Source organism: Aristolochia californica, unplaced genomic scaffold, assembly GCF_029961685.1.
Source record: "Aristolochia californica isolate CCGP_79_NKW_82.1479 unplaced genomic scaffold, dmAriCali1.0.hap1 SCAF_7, whole genome shotgun sequence".
NCBI lineage: Eukaryota > Viridiplantae > Streptophyta > Magnoliopsida > Piperales > Aristolochiaceae > Aristolochia > Aristolochia californica.
This window is the reverse complement of record NW_027182268.1, coordinates 36,671,756-36,692,152: the sequence shown is the minus strand read 5'-3', so window position 1 is coordinate 36,692,152 and position 20,397 is coordinate 36,671,756. Positions and strand designations below refer to the sequence as shown.

Sequence of the window (20,397 nt, the reverse complement as noted above, 5' to 3'; positions counted from 1 at the left end):
ACTGAGAGGCTATTTTCCTTGTTTCCATAGGGAAAGGACAAAAGGGAGGCATTTCAGGAAGTCTGTGAGAATTTTAGGTTTTTATTCTTTCTTTACCTGCTTATTTCCTCAATTTGAACCTTTTTCTATTGAACTGATTCTATGTTTTGTTTATATTATCAACAGGCCTGTTATGCACTACTTCTTCTTGGAGAGGTATTTGCAGCCTGCAGATTGGTTTGAGAACAGGCTGTCCTACACTCGAAGTGTGGCAGCCAGTTCAATGGTTGGTCCTGACAAATCATTCTCAGTCATTTGTTATCCAGGACTTTGATTATTTTGTGTGTTTCATATTGCTTAACATTATGGTCTAACTTGATGATGAAGTTAACCACATTAATTGAATCATATGGGACTGATCTGCTGTCCAAGCCCTGGCCCAGTGTTTTTCAACTGATTCTTTCACTTTGTGTGAACATCACTGTGGGACTACACAGTTTTGCAGTCCTCACTGGTATTCTTTCATGGGAACACAACCTAGCCATGTGTTTCTCATATTTACGTGCTAAATATTGTCAATTTAGCTTACTGGAATTTTTTATGGTTTTTTTGCCTTCTAATGTGGCAACTGCACACATAAGATAGTTACTGTACTACATGAAACACATCTTTCTGTTCATCAAAAGCACCTTCTTTGCCATGGTAAGTGATTGAACCATTCCCACATAACTTTCACTCTTTGCTGCTGTCATTGGCAATTGCAAGGGAAATTAGCATAGTGATATTTTAGGTTTTCTAGTGTACCAGGCTTTTCTGAAAGTACCTCTCCATAAGGTACTTCGGCACACATACCCATTGGTTGAAGTGCCCCTATTGCAATATTTGGCAAGTCCACTCGTGTGTACAAGACAAAGGGTCATAAATGGTTACAGACAGGTTTTACTTCAAAGAGCTTCATGAGGTCAAATTTTTGCATGCTGAAGTGAGCAAAGAAGATACATATAGTTCTAAAAAAAACTCCAGTTAGATTTTTTTTGTTTTCATGCCTGTGCCTTTGCCTTCACAAGTTGCACAGGTGGACGAAATTGATTCACAAAATACTGGCTTTTCAATTATTTTATGCTCCAATTTTTCGTTAGAGGTTCCTTTCTGCAAATCTAAATAATCCACTATTTTTTTTTAAAAAAATAGGTTGGCTATATTGTTGGTCTTGGAGATCGACATTCAAATAATATTCTTATTGATCAAGCATCAGCAGAAGTTGTTCACATAGATCTTGGTGTGGCCTTTGATCAAGGCTTAATGCTCAAGACACCAGAACGGGTTTGCATCAGCCTTCAAATTTTATTGCTCTGTGTTTATCTATTACAAATTTTTTATATTTTGTTTTATTTTATTCGGCATTGCATATTTCCACTTAAGATTTGTTTTGGTGAATATAATGGCCAGGTCCCTTTTAGACTGACAAGAGACATCGTAGATGGTATGGGAGTTACTGGAGTAGAAGGTGTTTATCGGAAATGTTGTGAGAAGACCTTATATGTGATGAGGGCAAATAAGGAGGCATTACTCACAATTATTGAAGTAAGAGTAATATAGCAAGTTTGATCTTGTGCTTTTACTAGCATGATTATTATGCTACTAACTGATTTGGAACTCCCTTGCAGGTCTTCATACATGATCCCCTTTATAAGTGGGCTCTCTCACCTCTGAAGGCTTTGCAGCGACAGAAGGTACTTCAGGGACCCACCTTTTAATTTGAATCTTATTTCTCTGTGGAGATTATCTGCATCCATATGTTGGTGAATCCCAAATTTATGAAGCATAAAGAGTAAGAGAGAGGGAAGTTGCTGCAATTGTCAGGCAGTGTTGTTAGGGGGGTGCAGAGATCGACCCCCCTGACCTGTTTTATTACTCAATCAAATACTACATGGACAACTCTTTCTACTTGATTCTAGCTCTAAATCTCCTCTTGTTTCTGACGTAACTAGGACTACCAAAACAATCTTAGACCACTGAAGCACATAAACACTTAATTTAAACTGATACAAATACCCTTACATTATCTTTTCAAAAATATGTTTTAGTAATAAAGAGGGGTTGTGGTTACTTTACAAAACAATGAAGGCATGTGGTTTAGAAAAATAAATAAAAAAAGCAAAAGGCATGTGCCAGTCTGTGCATGTAACAAATTCTCGCATTTGCCATCTGTGTACATAAAACATTATTGGTGTTATCACTAGTTTTTTTTTTTTTATCTCCCTATCTTGCTAACATTTAATACTGTTTCATTTATCTTATACTTCCATTACATTTTTGTGGTGGAGTTTAGTTGCAATGAAGTCATGGTTGTGACAAAGCATCTATCAATTGTTTATTGGATGGTCATTAAAGATAAGAAGAGTGATGGTTCGTGCAATTAGCTTAAGTCTTTAAATCAAAATTTTAAATATTTAAATTGTCTAAAAGATTTTGGGCCTGCAATCACTTCGTTGTGAGCTCTCTCCTTAGCTCTTTTTGGCTCGTGGCTTAATAAAATCTTAATTATTTCAAGTCAGACATTAATTGCTCCTATTTTGACCATGGGCAATCTCCAAATGCAGAAGCAAACTGAATAGTTACACTTTCCCACTCACTGCCACAGTTTCTGCTTGATTTTGTTGCAGGAAACAGCTGATAATATCTCAAGTTTGGAGGACTCACAGGATATATATGAAGGGAACAAAGACGCAGCTCGTGCACTTATGCGTGTCAAACAAAAGTTAGATGGGTATGAAGAAGGTGAAATGAGAAGTGTAGAAGGCCAGGTATGTACCGATCTCCGAATACATGGAGAGAATCCTTTACCTCTACAGTTAATTGAACAAGAAGGCAATAGAAGTAGCAGGAGTGTATTCGACAGTCTGTTTTAAACTGGAAATTGTCTTCTTCTTAATTTCTTTGAATAGTACTTTGTTCTTCTGTTTTTTTGTTTTAACGTGTATACTTCTACTCCTAGGTCCAACGACTAATACAAAATGCTGTGGACACCGAGCGGTTATCTCAAATGTATCCCGGGTGGGGACCCTGGATGTGAGCAAGTTAATCCGAAGAAAGCAGCATTGGCACCTAAATCTGTACAGGCGGAAGTACTTAACACTAGGGACGCACGCACGAGCATGGCCTCAGGGGTTTTTCCTGCATCGCGCACGCCCGCCCTGAGCTCGCCTGGCTGCCTTTTTTTTTCTCAGAATAATCTGTAGATAGCCGAGAGTTTACATCGATGTCATGGATGCTTCATTGGAAACCACACGCGGAGTGTGGGGCAAATGCACGAAAATAGACCAGCAAAATATTGATGTGCTTGTAACGTGTATTAGGTAGTCACGGGCATGCAGACCAGCAAAATTTTGCTGCTATATTAGTTGTCACTCTTAGGTTACAATAAAAATTCTTACCTTAATAGAAAATCAATTACGATTTCTTAATATTACTTTCATGTTATTTGATAAATGGAATGGATATGTAGACAAATTCTATCCCAACTGCTTAGTGGATCCAAGAGCACGAGGCAAAAAAAACTATCAAATATGATATATAAGCCTTGTGGTTCGACGCTAAAGGATGATAACTAGTGCAAGCCTAATTCTGGCATTATCAAATTTTTATTATGATAATGGGCTTGTCTAAAAGGATCAAATTTTTTTATATTGTTTTTACAAAAAACGCCGATTGAAGAAGCAACAAAAAATTAAAAAATTCAACTAATGTGGTCCAATTAGGTGGCTCCTGTGTGCAAAGGCAAAATCTCGTAGGGATGGTAGGGGTTGTGGCAACCAGTAATGACAATGGTCCAGTTAAGTTCAAACTTGTGCTAGTTTGAATTTAGGGAAGATTTAGAGCACTCAGTGTTGAGCCTTAAATTGAATTCAAGCTTGAGACGGGAAATTTTAAATGTGTTTAAATTCAAGTTCAAATTGGGTTTGAGTTTAATATATATTTAAGATTACAAAATCAATAGGAAAATTTTAGTGATGAATTTAGTATCATTGAATTACAGGTTATTATTATAGAGTTTAAAGGTTCATTGAAAGAGCAAACTTTTCCGTCTATAGGCTATTTTATAACAACATGGGATGTTGAGGAGCCTAAAAAGGTTAAATGACAGATTGCCTTTGAAATTTGAGAGAAATAAAAGTATTCATCAACTAACTAAATATGTACGTGACAAAAGTAATTTAGAAAAGGGGGTATTTTAGTGATCTATAATAACAACTCATGGGCCAACAAGTCTGGCATAGAAGATCTTGAGCTTGATTTGGTATGCTTAGAAGGCTTTATTTCAAATTGAGCCAGCTTTTTCTAGTCGAGCTGGAATGGTTTGCGCGTTCGTTCGGCTCGGTGCTACCCCTACCGGCAACTCTACCCAATGATATCATCCAGGTGAACCGAGTTGGTTGGCCTACCTTCATAGCTTTCCCGGGTTTAAACGATTTGACCCAAGAACTCGGGCTGGTCCCGATCCTGGGTTGGAAATCCTATCCTGCTTCCCCGCTGTTAGGTTATTGATGTCATTAACGACAAAGATTTCAGAAAACGTAACTATATAAGACCTTTAGGGTTTCGCGATTGGAACCCTCCAGTGGTCTCAAAGCCTAGTCTCTCAGCGCCGGCCTTTACTGCTACTCCTTGAGAGGATTTCTGTGAGCTATTTCGACAGAAAATGGGGTAAAGTTTCCACTCTTTTTGTTCTTTCTTGCTTTCGTGTTGTCATGTTGGTGGCTGCTGCGTTAGTTTCTGCGTATAGGATAATGAATGGTGTGGACTCTAGTTTTCTTACTTGCGCATCTTTTATCCCTTTCTTCACTTCCCTAATTATGTATTAACAAGTTTTCCCTTTTAGGTGTATAATCTGTTTTTCATATGTATTTTTAGATTCTGGTCGTTTGTTGTTCTCGCTATTGCTAGTTTTCTGATGTATTTTACTTCGGGGTTGAAGCTCGTTGATTTGTTTGTGTGCTTCTTTTATTTAGCCGTGTGTTTATGTCTTAGATTTGTACAGAATGAATGCGGCTGCTTATTTTTTAGTATCATCGTTTACGATTTCAACGGATAATGAGGTGAATAAAGTATTTTTTGGGACGTTAAATTCGCGCGGCCTTGTTTATACACTGCGTTTGTGGATAAAACACTTCGTAAATATTCATATAATTTGGCATTTATCATATTATTCAACGTATATAATTTTTATATTTAGGTCTGCCAAGACATTTATTCTTTCTTTCCGAAGTTTTATGTGATATTAGTGGATTGGGGAAGAGGGAGTTGAGGGTTTGTTCCCCGTTTTCTGTGCATGTGAATTAAGGAAGTGGTGTTCCTTGTGAACTGTTTAGGCGCTTTTCTTATTGTAGGCTCCTAATATTTTGTATTCCTGTTTAGAGTACTGGGCCAGGGGATTAGACTCTGGGTGGATGTATCCATTATTTTTTGTTTAGGAAGATGGTAGAGTAGAGTGTTAGATGTTTTCTATGTGGGTGGAGGTCTCTGTGATCAATTCCTTGGTTTGGTCTATTGAAGTCCAATATTGATGTATTCTCATAACATCATAAGGTTTTCACCTGTGTGGCTTTCACTTTCATCTTTCTAACCAAAGAACATTTGAAATTCTTTTTCTCTTTTGTGCTTTAGTCTTTTAAAGAGCACTCGTGCCTCTGTTTTGACTTCGGGGTTCCTAGTAATACAGGCTGATTTTGTCATTTGTGCCATTTTAAATTGAAAGGTTAGGCTTTACAGTTTTGAACCTTTCTATAAGCAGCTATTATAACACGTCTACTACTACACTGTTGAAGGCCGATTATCTTTTATTTTTGAAGGCCGATTATCTTTCTTTTGTTGAAGGCCGATTGATTATCTTTCTTTTGTTGAAGGCCTTACCTACTATACTATTATTATATGAAATCTTTTTTGCTGGAGGCTGATTGTTTACTACTATACTGTTGTATATTTTTTAGGTGTTAATTTTTTTTCTTTGAATAACAGGAAGACTCGTGGTATGGGAGCTGGGCGCAAGCTCAAAACCCACCGTAGGAGGCAGAAGTGGGCTGACAAAGCATACAAGAAAAGTCATCTTGGTAACGAGTGGAAGAAGCCATTTGCTGGTTCTTCCCATGCCAAAGGCATTGTTCTTGAAAAGATGTATGTTTCTTTTTCCTTGTATCCCAAAAAATGTTTTGATTGATACATGAATTGATTTTTTAGACACATTTCTGTTGCAGTGGTATTGAAGCCAAGCAGCCCAACTCTGCCATTCGTAAGTGTGCTAGAGTTCAATTGATCAAGAATGGAAAGAAAATCGCAGCCTTCGTTCCCAATGATGGTTGTTTGAATTACATTGAGGAGAATGTGAGTTCCAATACAAAATCCTTGACCATTCCAAAAACTTCCTAGTTCACTATTGATTTTCTTCTAATAATATGATTGACACAGGACGAGGTATTGATTGCTGGATTTGGTCGGAAAGGTCATGCCGTGGGAGATATTCCCGGAGTTAGGTTCAAAGTGGTGAAGGTATCCGGTGTGTCTTTGCTGGCACTCTTCAAGGAGAAGAAAGAGAAGCCAAGATCTTAAGATAAAATTCGTTTATATTTATGTTTTCTTCGTTATGTGAACTATATGAGTAGATTTTTAAGTTGCTTTGTTGAAGATATCGACCATCTTAGTCTTTCCAATTTTTGGTATGAAGACCAGATTTTGAGGGATTTATAGGTGATCAATTTTCTCTATTTCAAGTTCCGTTTTCTTTTCATCAGTTATGCCAGACGTTTTGGTTTCACAACTATAATTCTCCGAGTTGGCTGCGTTGTTTTGTTGTAACTCGGTTATTTGCTGGGATTGACAAGGAAAATCGTAGCACAGGTGATATCATGAGACTGTTTAAAATGAAAAGGCAAATGACTGATCTGGTTGCAGATTTCTCGATCTGGGTAATTTTGATCTCCATTTCTATTCCATGACAACTCTTTTAAGTACTTGTTTTTTGCCGAATTAATCATATCATTCAAGCATAACCAAAACGGATACTGTAGGCCCTTTTGCCGTCAACTCCGAAAATTCCGAAATGCCTCTCGTATTCGCTCCCATCTTTCTGGTTCTCGTCGTAGAGATCGAACAAAAACACCTCCACTCCGACGTTTGGCCTCCTCGGGGTTCCCACTCCGTTCTGTACCCTCCTTACTATGCACCCATTGTAGGCCTCAGCCTCTGCCTTCCCTGCACCGGCCCCTCCGGCTGTCGGCCACCCCGTCTCCGTCACCGCCACCGGGATGTTCCCGAATCCTTCCTTTTCCAGAGCTGCCACGAACCCGTCCACCGACGCGTCGAACTGGTTCTCGTAAGTCAACTCTCCGTCATGCACCGGTGTTGCCACTCCAAACACCGCGAACTCCAGTGGCACGTTAGCCGGGTTTGCCACATAGCTGAAGAATGGGTACAGATTGACCATGAAGGGTGCTTCCGTGTCGTCCAAGAATTTCAGCAGCTGGCGCATGGTGGCCATGATCTCGGGGTCAAATGTGCTGGCTGATGGAGGATAGGAGGTGGAGAGGACGGAAGCCGCGTGGGGGGTCGAGATCTTGATTCTTCCGCCGAGGGTGAGACTCTGAAGTGCCTCGTGGAGGTTGGTCATGGCGGGGAGAAGGTAAGGGGCGTAGTAGGGCTGCTTGAGGAGGATCTCGTTCCCGACAGCGAGAGAGAGGACCTGGTCAGGGGGCACGTACGCAAAAACATTGTTATTGAGCCACTCCAATGCGGCCTCCTTTGTGTTGAGGATGGAGAGCTCCTCGTTGGGAACGCCGATCATGAGTTTGATTCCGGTGCCGGCGAACGCCTTCAGTACGGATGGAGCATTGTTGAAGAGCCGCACCTTCGAAATGCCGTTGTCCTTGAGGAGCCTCACGACTATGCCCGGAGGCGGGAGGTTGTCCGCCACTCGGCCATAGCAGACTCCCACGCTGTCAGCTGTTACTGTTCAACAAACAAAAGCTCAGTTGTGGATCAGCTGCTGAAAATATATGCTAGCAAAGTGGGGCCAGAAAGCTGACTTCTGGCGCGGGTGGAAAGAAGCAGAGATAGGGCGAGAACAAGAAGAAAGTAGACTACCTGTTGTAGGGGAGAAGAAGACTACCAGACTGAGACAAAAGAGGAAAACGGAAACCCGGGCCATATTTCTCTGTCCCCTCCGCTGGAATTCGCATTTCGGGGTTTTTAACCAGGAGAAAATGCTTGATTTTGAGAGGAAACGACGGAGGAAGGTAAGATGGGGTGGCGGTTGTCGGTCCTGACAGTTTTCTGCTACTATATTTTGTCTGGATTCAGAAAACTCGCTCAATTCTGTTGCCAATTCGCCCTCAGAGTTCGCCTCTGCTGAACCAGCAAATAACCGAGAGACACGTAGATTCCGCTGCTCTCTGCAAGAAGAGTTCGGAGCTCCTTAGATCAAATAAAGGGAGAACACGTGGATGAGCAGTGCCCTCTCCAATCAGTAAAATTACGGGGAATCGGGATCTGACTCCCCGACGGCTGATCCCGTGTCGCTGACCGAGTCTCCCTCGACCTTCAACAGGGCGACTCAAAAAGAAAAAATTTCAAATAATTTAAAAAAACAATTAAAAATATTTAGTATGGTATATAATATTATATATAATCAGAAATATCTTAATAGTTTGTGATACTTAAATCTAGTGTAGATGGAATTGGGATTGGAATTCGAGTCAGTCCAGCCTTAATCCTAGAAACAACCTCACCTGGCTCAGTCGTATAATATAAATAATATGTTTTAAAATAAATTTCAAATAATTTATAACTTAATAAATAATAAGCCCCATTAATTAAATTAATATTTTACTTAATAATTTTATAAGTCATTACATTTTACTTATTGACATTAAATTATTAATTATTCACGTAATTACTAATCATTTTAAGGGTTTTTAAAACACTAAAAATAATTGATTACTGATAATTATTATTTTTAAAATCCATCACTTAATATATTTTTCGACGAGTTATTATTTAATTTTTTTACCGATTATAAATATAATAATCGGTATAATAGGGGGAAAAAGACGCCGCAAATGACAGAGAAATGAGGCGGCCGCCTCAAGTGCAAAAAGACCGGGAGGTTTACGGTTTTTGAGCAAAGAGAAGGGGGAGGCGACAAGTCAGGGAGCAACTCGCCCCAGCTTGCAACCTAGGTCAGGCAGGCAAGTTTGATTTTAAGTTTTTTGAGTCTTTCAAAACCTATAACCTGAACAGAGAGCTATGTCCGGTTGAACCCAACTCAACCGACCAGTCCTATCCGGGTTTCATAACAAATCTCTGTAGAAAAGAAAAGAAGACGATCATAAATAAAAAAATAATTAATTATTTGGGGCGTGTAAAAATGGTTGTATTAATATAACTAATATACAGAGTAGACATAAACTAACATCTCTTATATGCTAATTAAATTAGGTGCAATTATGTATAAAAAAAAAAAAAAAGTGCAAGGTATCCCATTCAGATGACACACGTCTCTTTTAGCTAGATAGCACCTATCTCCTATATTCCAGCTTTCTGGACGAGTTCTTGGTCAGGTGAAATGGGGACAAAAAATGGCTTACTCTTTTATTTTTTGCGTTTCTTCTTGTCTTCCACTACAAGCCTAAAAACTGGACTCAACACCATCTTTACATTCGCATCTTCTTCTCTTACTTTAGATTCCTTTCTAAATCTCGTAGACAAAGGGAAATGTGTCATGTAAATAAATACCTTGGGCCGAAATTCCGGCAAGGATCCTTTTGCGGGAATAAAATTCGAACAACTCCTAGGGGTTGGAGAAAAAGCAATGCTTTTATTCCATCCATCACCCTTTTATCTTTATCAAAGAAGTCTCTCTCACTTTAGGTCCTCAGACAACCTTTCTCCCAAAACAAGTAATCGCCGTTTCTTGAGCCGCTCACGCGGAATAGCTAGACCTCCTTCTCACTCGAAGTATACAACTTATAGTAGCTGTCTGGACGGAGGTCTACCACAACACGAGGGCAGAGATCGACAGAGATGTCTTCCATTCCCCAGCCGGTGGTGGTCTACCCACATTCAGTCTCCACACAGCCTTCCTCCCATACAAAGGGTTCATTTGGGCCTGTTTTTATAGTACTGGCCATTATAACAGTTTTTTTGATTATTGCCTGTCTCATTGCTCGCATCTGTAGAGATCGCATCTGGCGCACAAAATCAAGAGATAGCCACCCATTTCAACGCAAGGGAGACCCAGAAAACGGGTTCAACACAAGATATGCAGCCAAACCAACAGGAAATGGTGAAACGAATGCGGATGTTGCTGAAAATGGGGAGTTTAGACAAGCCAAACCAGTTGAAAATGAAGATATAAATGCTGAAAGCAAACCGATTGAAACATGAAATGCAGTCAAGTAAACAGCATAGCACAAAATATCACAAGCTATCATATCATGCACAAGCCAGTTCAAACATCAATACGTCTTTTTCTTTCACTGAATGTTTTCATTTCGACCCTTACAGTGGTAGTTGATATAGTGACTAGGTGGGGTGAATGACGAAGCCAAAGAATACAGCAGGCTCTCAATCATCGACTGGGTCATGTGGGGTCTCTTCTGCTTTCCGTTGGATAGTGATCACAGGGCATTCTGCATGCTTCACACAGAATTCACTCACAGTCCCCACAAACACCCTGTAAAATTGATGTACAAAACCACAGGTCAGTTCCAAAAGTTATTTTTCACAAAATTTTCATTTTAAAGTCTTGGATTTGCTGGTCAATGAAAATAAGTATAACATTGATCTTGTTGCCACTTGATAAGGAAAAATATATATATATATATATATATTTGTACAAATTTCTCTCGAAAGGACTCGTAGCACTTATGCAATAGTCACAGGGGTGGGCATATGGTATAAGATCTTGGGTTTGAGTCTAAAAATACATGTATGCAACCAAATCATATCAAGTGTTTAGAGAATTTTATGGGAGCAAACCTCCATAAGGTAACAAGGCTAAAGGGCTGCACATTGTTTTCTGTTGTCAAAATGTTCAAGTCATGAAACTGGAAAAAATGTGTTCTTCCTGCAGTGCATGCATATGCACTTAGACCAATAAATGGGACTGAGAGTGTCTAAACCTCATAAAATCTGTTATTTTTGACCTATATCTGCACTGCATACATTATTTTGAATGCCAAAACTGCATATGATTTTTTACGGATCTTTGCATGCAGACATTATTTATATGTTTCAACTTATCAACTATTAAAACCCCCTTTTTTTATTATAAAGACAAAGTACACTCCTTTCCCCTGGGAACACTTGAACCCCAGAGCTCACGCTAGAGTCTCCCATGTGACCATTGAACAAAGGCGCACAACTTTGTCGAGGTAGAACATCAATCAGTGTTTTCATGTGCAGAGATTACATGCGAGATGTAGTACAGTGTAGATTTTTTTTCTTTTTTTCTTTTTGAAAATTTGTATTTTTCTTCTGAAGGAAACAACAGTTTGACTTAGAGACATGAGCCATAATTTGAATAATTCTTATGATGCGGAAGATTCCCCCTTCTCCAAGCTTATGAATATAAAGGATGCATATTTGGTTACAGTAACAAATTTCAATGTTACTTTCTATCAGAAACAGCTAATGAGTTTTTCATTCAAGAAGAATCCATGTGATATCATGGCATGATGCAAACCAGAAGGTGTTGATCAATTACAACTTCCACAACACATGCATGTACTCATCTAAGTGTGGTTCCCATAGACATTTTTGGGTGGTCTATAAATCTCTACAAAGGAATGCAACCATTATTTGCAAGTCCAAAATTCAAAAAGACAATATTATCAGAAGTGAATGTGTTTAGGATTTTATTGAATTAAAGCAAGGCCAAAAAGGGCCCAAATAGAGACATATTTCTGACATAGCATACGACTTTCCTCTAGTTATTATGCACCGTTCCAGCCACAGATTTACTATTTCAGTTTCCATTTAAAACCTCTTATCTATTTCATCATTGTAGAAAACACATACATAAATATATTAGAGACTAAACTTTCCAATGTCACCCTCCCTTGCCAATATACTGGCAATCAGATGTTCCATACAGAGTGGACGGCAATCAGACTGTTAATTGTGTTTCTATTTTCCCTAGAAGAAAGAGTAAGGAGGATATCTTATCAATTAAAAGTGGTCTCCTCTAATAAGAAACGTCCACAGAACAATTCAATTATTTAACAATTTCTAGGTTGTTTTAATGCCATTTTTTTCATTCCTGGAGAACACAGCCAGTCAAACCTAACAGGTGCATTTTCTCAACTACTCTTTCTGACATTGGACACAACTTGTCTACTTTCATTCTAAACGAAGACTTCACATCATGGGCTAAGCAGAGTTCATGCAACCACCATTCTTTTTTTCTTTTTTTTGCTGCTTTTGAAAGCAAAAATTTATTGAAGAAAGGAGGCCTATATGCTCAACATGAACTTGAGAAGGAAAAGAAATCTGAAACAGAAATCTTCTTTTATAAATTTTCATCACTACATTGTTTTCTAGAATGAACTTAGTATGACTTGCAGCAAAAATAATAAACAGATACATTATCTCAACATGGTTCTTAATTATGCAGCTAAAGTTTGCAAAGAGGATAGTTTAGGTTCTATTAAGGTGTCTTCATTAATTGATGAAAGAAAACAAAAAAGGAAAGGACAATGGGAGGATAAGAAGCCAATGAGAGGCAAACTTCATACATACTTCTGAAAAGGTCCAAGCCCACGGTTTCCAACAACCAGGAAATCAGGATGAACTCTCTTAACTTCGTGCAAGATAACATCCTTTGGATCACCTTTCTTGACCCATGCTTCACAGCCAACCTACCAGCAATCACATATCTCAAGTAAGAAATATCTTATCAAAGATGATAAGAAGCGAAAATACAAATGAAGGACAAAAAGTTCCGTACCCCAATTTCATGGCAACGCTCAACAAAGTACTCCAGCAGGTGGAGTCCTCTAATCCTATCTCTCCGTTGCATATCTTTGAAGTCTGAAGGGGAAGCATATATGCTGTCCATGTCATCAAACCCTGACATCAGCAAGAAAAAAAGTAATTATAATCAGCAATTAATTCCAGCTTCTGGTTTACTCCCCTAAGAAAGCCTCTCCACACTTAAATGAAAGGTAAACCAAAATTTTCTGCACTCCCTAAATCAAATAAAAGTATATTTTAGCACTTCCTACAACTTTTAGAAGCATCGCAATGTAAACAGTATAATATATGCCAGATCGAAGATTAAGATCTGAGGGGTTCAAAGGCCAAAACATTGGACAATGAGATGGCATATGATTTTATTTTATTTTCTTGAAGACTGAGATTGTATAAGATATCAACACAAAATGGCTTGTTCCATGAAAGTGTCGCATCCGTTCACATGAAAGAGTCAATGCTTTCTTCACCTCACCTCATGATGATTATCCAAAAGAACCATCAACGCCACAATAGCAAAGAAAGAGGAGACATTGTAATCAAGCTTTTATTTGCACATCCCCCCCTCCCACCTAAATATTTTCATAAATATTATCACGAAAATTTAAAACAGACTCTAGATAGCATAAAGGCATAAATATTCTGAATGAAACAACTTCAAGATCAACTCACAGCAAGAGAACTCAGTTGAGAAACAAAACAAATACATGTATCCATGTGATACAAGGGAACTTCGCCTTTACTAAGTCAAACATTTACTATAGCTACGAGTTAAGAAGCCAATTCAGAAGGTTTCACCAAGAGAGTCTTCAAATTCAGTTGTTCGATGCAGTGAAAGAAAAATAGGAACTCCGATAAGAGTTCTGCCTGATTTCACATGAAAAACGAACCTAACAAACGAAAAATACCATAAAGATTCTAAATCGCAGCAGTCAACTCAAAATTGTTTAGCAGAGTCAGCAAAAGAACCCTAACAGACTTACACGAACCTAGATATGTACACAAGGCAAATTTCATAGGAAGAAGAAACGCGAAACGCTAAAGAAAAGAAAGAGGGAGAAGAAGTAATACCGTCTTCGTCGGGTACTTGAACGTGGAGGAGGAAAATCCTGAAGCCAGCACCGTTATCACGGACGATCTTCGACAAGGTCCATTCAAATGCGCCGCGGCTGCTAATCGAAGCGAAGGGGTATCCTTTGAGACTCGACTGGTTCACTGCGATCATAATCCGAGTAGGAAGAGCGGAAGACGATGACGACGACTCATTTTTCGGAGACGCCATGTCTGTCACTGTGCACGCTCTCTGCTTGCTTCCAGCAGCTGCAATGGAGATTGAGAGGGAGGACTGATTCAACAGACACTCAAACGTTCTGCGCGCCCTTTTATCTCGCGGGGAGTTCAGCTAACGTGCGCAAGCGAGGGAAGGGATAACAACCACCCGAATGCTACCCTACCCTCGCGGGGGTTTAGTTTCATTTTGTGATAGCCAGAGCCTTCAGACCGACACCAAAGGCATAATGATGTGGGCACCGTTCTCGGAGAGAGAATAGACATCTCTATGACCGCTGCCTTCCAGAGTCCCCATTAGATGTGCATATTAGAAGTTATTTTAATTTTATAATGGAGATAACTCTTACCAATCTTTTTAGTCTCTCTTCACATCGATTTTGGGAGATTGATCCCTCAACAAGAAAACGACTCGTCGAGAAAATCCATGACTCAAGACTGGATTAAAGTACTAATAGAAGAGCTGAGAGAACCCTTTATCAATATATGTTTAGACAGTTATGAAGCTGTCAAAGCTTGCGATTTGTTGAGAATGACGCCCTCGTACTAGACTTGGAACCACTTCATGGCGTCCTCCTTAGTCACCCTATGCTGGATTCCAAACCCAATATCCAGGGCGCTCCAAAACTACGTAGAAGTCCATGCCATAAATACCCGTTGAGGATCATACCGGTTCAAGACCTCCTTTTACCATAAAAGCATTAAATTGTGAATCAGCACAAAGGAAAAAGGGCAACGGCAGAAAAATTGCTAGCTCACTTGATTCCAAGGTCAATATGTTCTTGAATGCCAAATCCAAAGCATCCCGTATCACTGAAGTTCCTTCTCAGTAACTCGTATTCCTTAACCTTCAAGCCGCTCTCTAGAAGCTGAAAATCCTTGTCACCTCTGACTGTGACATAACAAGCTATCTTCTCATTACGCCTAATTCCAAATGATCGATCGGTATACCTTGCTGTAAAAGAGATTTGCATTGCATTAAGGACCATCAACCAAAATAAATAAATACCAATATAAATGTACTGGTCCAGCTTACCCTTGGAGTACTCTGGAGTCTGCCCACTCATTTATTCCAAAACCTGCAAATTTATTTCGATGACATTACAGACTGAACAGATAGAAACTCTTTCAACACTAAACATTTGGGATTGCAGTAAACAGCAGAGAATCGATAAAAATACAAACACAGAGACAATTAAAGCACCATTTATCCAAAAAAAAAAAAAAAAATCCAAAGGCAAGCAAGCCACAGTAGCAACACATTATGTAGATGAAAGATTAAAAGTTCCTTTGAAAATATTGTCTAAAAGAGGTGGAAACCCAAGTGTTTATATCCTACCCAAAATTCTTGTCAAAGGAAATTTGAAGAAGATGAAATATTAAGAGCCCAGCAGTCCGACATCAGTGATTACCCTCTTCTTCAGAACAAGGCATAAAAATAGTGCATAAAAATAGTGAAAGCAACTAGACAAAAAGAGAGGAAAATAAAAGGTTAACGAAATAAAGCCAACATAGAGCATCAGAACTGCCAACAATTGTTAACATAACAAAGTGTTTGATAGAAACGAATGCAACCATCTCATAAACGAAGGGTCTAAGCAATAACTACGTATTCTGCAATGTTACATAGGCCTACATTAGACTGAGGTAAATGGCTGAAAAGACTGGCAACCCAAGATTACTGCGACATCGAAAGCAGAAGGCACACCTCCAAATTGTGAACTAGTAAAAATATCAAGCAAAATTGCAACCAACTGCCTGAGGGCCAGCCATCATAAAGAACATAAACTCCTACTCAGGTGATGAATTGGTACTGAAAACCAGATATCAAGCTCCACAGATACATCAAAAAAGAAGTAGTAAAAGAGAAAAGTTTCAGGAAAATATCAGACTCCCAGTTTTCCGGTCAAAGTGGAAAAGAGTTTGTTGCTCACAAATAATAAACATTTGGATCTGATAACTTTTTTTTTTAAATGATGAGAGATTTCATCAAGAGAGGAAAGATACATGTAAGCCACATGTAATACATTTGATCTACCATACCAAACTCTTTTCTACTAACCAAACAGCTTGGAGAGTTCACCATTTATGCTAGATGAACATGTTCCACTGCAGTAGGCTAAAAAATGAATCACTTCTATAGATTTATTTTCCAAAAGACACATCAATAGATATTCAAATAGGCAAGAAAAATTATTTTTCCGTTGTGCATTTGCTGAACTATCATACTTCATGCACTCCTTTGGTTCTTCTATTGTTGCAGATACTAATTCTCACAAAATCAAACTACATGCACGATATTGCCTTGGAGAATCTATCTCACTGACAACCGAAAAAAAAAAAAAAAGTAATCCAAAAAACATCTTGTTTCAAGGCTGACGTGATGAAGTGGAAACTAAGAGGCAAATGAGAAAAAAATTTTGCAAAGCATCTCACAGAGATAGTGTATCACATTTCCATCATGCATTGAGCAAGACTTATGGCTAACATTAAAAAGGTAAAAGGATGTAAGTGACTTGTGCATGACAATTTTTTATGCAGAAGGTTTTCCATGCACTCAATGCTCAACTCTGGATATCTCAAATGCAATTTCCATTAACATTAAAGAGATACAAAGATTCACTACATACTTTTCAGCAAAGAAAAGTCATTTTTCTTTAAAAACAAAAAGATGGTTAAAAGTCAGATTCTTCTAGAAACCATGAATTTTATAACTTAAAAAGCAAGCACTAGCTCTCTAGAAACATCCTGAAAATACGATACAAATCAGACGAAACAGTACATATCAGGTAGCTTAGACGAGGTAAAACACAACCAATCCAGTTTGATCATATTTTCTGTTAAATAATTGTTTTTAAAAGGACCAAAAGCAACAAATAAACAAACTCATATAAGGAATTGCGAGTGGACAGTGTACCTCCACATCAAGTATCATAATTTATCAAAATTAAAGATGTAACCATTGATAGATGATACATATCATTGCTATGCCCATCAATGATATTACAGGCAATCATCTTGATTCTTGACAACTCATGTAAAGTGGCTTCCGATTAACCACAAATATGTTTCATGGAGAAAAAGCCACAAAATTTCAAAATAAACTTTTTAAAATGTGTAAACTTTTTAAAATGTGTAAACTTTTTACTATTGATAATAAAGCACTGAATCTGCAGTAGAGCCATCCGCATCGTTCAATAAAACTACGTCCCGCAAACTTAAAGTAGAATAAGTAGAATACAAGCAAGTGCGCCAGTAAGTGAGAACAAGAAAGGGCAATGAACATAATACCGTGGCAGCTCTAGTGAGTCGATCACCGCTCTCTCCTACAGAGATGTTGAGGACACGCTTCTGAACTTTGATCTCGCTCATGGGATTCGATAACTTCTTTTCTGACGCCTGAAATGGGCCATAACGAAATTCCATGATAGCGCAAATCAGCATACAAAAAAAAATAAAAAAATAGATAAATCGGAATACGAGAAAGGGCAATGAACATAATACCGTGGCAGCTCTAGTGAGTCGATCACCGCTCTCTCCTACAGAGATGTTGAGGACACGCTTCTGAACTTTGATCTCGCTCATGGGATTCGATAACTTCTTTTCTGACGCCTGAAATGGGCCATAACGAAATTCCATGATAGCGCAAATCAGCATACAAAAAAAAATAAAAAAATAGATAAATCGGAATACGAGAAAGGGCAATGAACATAATACCGTGGCAGCTCTAGTGAGTCGATCACCGCTCTCTCCTACAGAGATGTTGAGGACACGCTTCTGAACTTTGATCTCGCTCATGGGATTCGATAACTTCTTTTCTGACGCCTGAAATGGGCCATAACGAAATTCCATGATAGCTCAAATCAGCATAAAAAAAAAAAAAAATAGATAAATCGGAATACGAGATCCCATACCATCTTTTCCTTCCACTCTGTGACTCACAAGAGTGGAGATCTGTTTTAGAATCTGACCATAAACCCTCGGTAAACCCTAGACTCACAGCCGATGCGTGATAGTCCAATTCGATTCTCCAATACCTGAAATGAAATAAGAAAAGTAAAATTTGCTCTCGTTTAAACTATAATTTTAATACTAAATAATTATTTAAATATAAAAATATATTGTTTTATTTAAGTTAGAAAAATATTTTTTACTTTATGTAAATGAACGCATGAATATGACATAATATAATCTACTAATTATAAATTTTAATTTGAAATTTATCTAATTTTAAATAATTATTTAAATTCCTAATATATTAAGTATAATTAAATTTCTAATATTTAAAATTATAATAAAAATTTTATAAAATTAATTAAAAATAAATGATAAAATAGTGCTGCATGAAATATTTGTAAGAGTAGATGGGTAAAATCTCCTAGGTCTGTTGGGAACCCACGGAAAAGAAAAGAAAATAAGAATTTAATTATAATTATTCCAAAATAAAAGTTTGTAAAAATAAAAAATTAATCATTATTTATTTTTATTAACTATTTTTTAAAATAATAATAATTTTTAATTCAAATTTACACATTTATAAAAATGTCTATGTACCATGTATCCATCTTCATGGATTAAGAGCCCCACGATGAAAGAAAACAATCTGCAATAAGAACATTGATGTCATACTTGCAAGGCTTAATGAGCAGTAACTGAGATTACCTGTAATTACAAGAAAAAAACGAAGATCTCTGCTCTGGGCTATTTTCCAAGAAAGTCAATCGTTAGTCGTTACAGTACTTGAAACCTACAATAACCTGCCCCGCCCTAACGGCAACGCTCCGTTTCTCTTCTTACTCCTCTTTACTTGGTCTCGTGCTATGCTTCAGAAATCTGCTGCTTCTACCCAGAAGAAATTACAGAGACGACGAGGACTGCTCGTTTGCAGGTAAAAATTATAAAGCCAACTGTTTCAAAAAATACCAATTAATTTGTAATACGGAATCTGGTCCTTTCCAAACTTTATTGGGGAAAAGACGTTAATTGAAAAGATCTTCTGTATCGTCTCAAAAGAGTAATGAAAACTTAATGATCTAAGAATCATCACCGGAGAAGAGGCCAACTCTTTCTCCCCTAAATGCTCCTTCTTGGAGTTCCTGTGAAAGAAACCCGGCCAAAACCCAAATGACCTATCTGATACAACTCCATCCATACTCTTTCAGCTTCACGGCCCGCAGAGAAATTCTCCACCTGCCATTCGTCATCCTCCATGTCCGTTTCAGGTTTGGAAAACCCTAACGGAAACTGCAAGTCTGCCTTCCTCTCCACCTTCTTGCTCGATCGCGTACTCTCTTCCCTCTCTATCCCTCTAATCTTTCTCTTACTCTTCCACCCCTCCACTCGTCTCTTCCTCTTCAGCACTCCGATGCATCTTTTCCCGGCAGCCCAAGGCACCTTAACAAAAGCAAAAACAAGCAAGTTCACAACGGCGCAGGGGCAACAGCAAACCGCGACGCAGTCGGCGAGAAGATTCCCCGAGCAAGAACGGCAAGATTTGCCGGAACAATCCACGGCGTCCACGGCCTCGTCCGTCGAGAAACGTTGCCTCCTCGTCGCTACGTTCTTTGAAGCCTCAGAAGCGGAGCCCATGCGCGAAATCCAGAAACTGGGTCGGCGTCCGTTCGATCCACCAGTCGGTACACCTGGGAGAATCGAACGGGAAGACGAGTCTTAGTTATGGCTTTTACTCACGTAGAGAAGAAAAATGAAAAAATGAAGCCATATCCATGCATTTACCACATTTTCCCTGGACTCATGAATTAGGAAATTACTGTAAGAACCCTCGTTTTATTAATCTGGCAGGATCAGAGACGCTTTAATTCAAGTCTCCCTCCCGTTACGCAAAATTGGTAAAATGGTAATTTGAGCGAACCCGCATGACTTTTTCCTGGAAAGAGAACTATAGTCTTATGGCGCACTGGTGCCCAGTGCACGGCCAGTTGGACCCTGAGCTATGGCCATAAATGCGACACATGCATGTATGGCTCTGGGGAAGCGGTGGGGACCATCTTACCAGACTATCTGGACCGGCAGTTGCGGAAAAGGAAAAAACTTCAGCCGCACATTACCCATTTCACTACACTTTGAATGGCTCAGATCTCGTCCTGG

General features: G+C 38.7%; 5 protein-coding genes and 1 pseudogene across 8 annotated transcripts in view; 2 read left to right on the top strand and 4 right to left on the bottom strand.

The window, feature by feature from the left end:
* LOC137936533 (serine/threonine-protein kinase ATM) overlaps positions 1-3,605 on the top strand; it is a 128,226-nt gene extending 124,621 nt beyond the window's left edge. For all 4 annotated transcript variants that reach the window (XM_068781262.1, XM_068781261.1, XM_068781260.1 and 1 more), the window contains 7 exons: positions 31-77; positions 166-265; positions 1,171-1,302; positions 1,429-1,563; positions 1,647-1,712; positions 2,646-2,786; positions 2,978-3,605. In XM_068781262.1, coding sequence (XP_068637363.1) covers positions 31-77; positions 166-265; positions 1,171-1,302; positions 1,429-1,563; positions 1,647-1,712; positions 2,646-2,786; positions 2,978-3,055 — 699 coding nt within the window. In that variant the 3' untranslated portion in view covers positions 3,056-3,605. The remainder of the gene's footprint in view (positions 1-30; positions 78-165; positions 266-1,170; positions 1,303-1,428; positions 1,564-1,646; positions 1,713-2,645; positions 2,787-2,977) is intronic.
* A 983-nt stretch (positions 3,606-4,588) lies between these two features.
* On the top strand, positions 4,589-6,740 carry LOC137937598 (small ribosomal subunit protein uS12). The gene is made up of 4 exons (XM_068782695.1): positions 4,589-4,686; positions 5,998-6,153; positions 6,234-6,360; positions 6,445-6,740. The coding sequence occupies exons 1-4, from the start codon at positions 4,682-4,684 to the stop codon at positions 6,583-6,585; spliced, it is 429 nt and encodes a 142-aa protein (XP_068638796.1). The 5' UTR covers positions 4,589-4,681; the 3' UTR covers positions 6,586-6,740.
* Positions 6,741-6,745: 5 nt separating this feature from the next.
* LOC137937597 (glucan endo-1,3-beta-glucosidase-like) lies at positions 6,746-8,243 on the bottom strand. The gene is made up of 2 exons (XM_068782694.1): positions 8,116-8,243; positions 6,746-7,980 (listed from the first exon to the last, which is right to left on the bottom strand). Exons 1-2 carry the CDS (start codon positions 8,177-8,179, stop codon positions 7,016-7,018), a joined length of 1,029 nt encoding a protein of 342 aa, XP_068638795.1. The 5' UTR covers positions 8,180-8,243; the 3' UTR covers positions 6,746-7,015.
* Positions 8,244-10,369: 2,126 nt separating this feature from the next.
* LOC137937013 (universal stress protein A-like protein) lies at positions 10,370-14,362 on the bottom strand. The gene is made up of 4 exons (XM_068782029.1): positions 14,074-14,362; positions 12,980-13,101; positions 12,772-12,890; positions 10,370-10,705 (listed from the first exon to the last, which is right to left on the bottom strand). Exons 1-4 carry the CDS (start codon positions 14,282-14,284, stop codon positions 10,597-10,599), a joined length of 561 nt encoding a protein of 186 aa, XP_068638130.1. The 5' UTR covers positions 14,285-14,362; the 3' UTR covers positions 10,370-10,596.
* Positions 14,363-14,675: 313 nt separating this feature from the next.
* LOC137937540 (large ribosomal subunit protein uL5-like) lies at positions 14,676-19,365 on the bottom strand (annotated as a pseudogene).
* LOC137937386 (uncharacterized) lies at positions 19,363-19,878 on the bottom strand. Its single transcript, XM_068782450.1, has one exon. The coding sequence runs from the start codon at positions 19,876-19,878 to the stop codon at positions 19,363-19,365; it is 516 nt and encodes a 171-aa protein (XP_068638551.1).
* Positions 19,879-20,397: the final 519 nt, after the last annotated feature.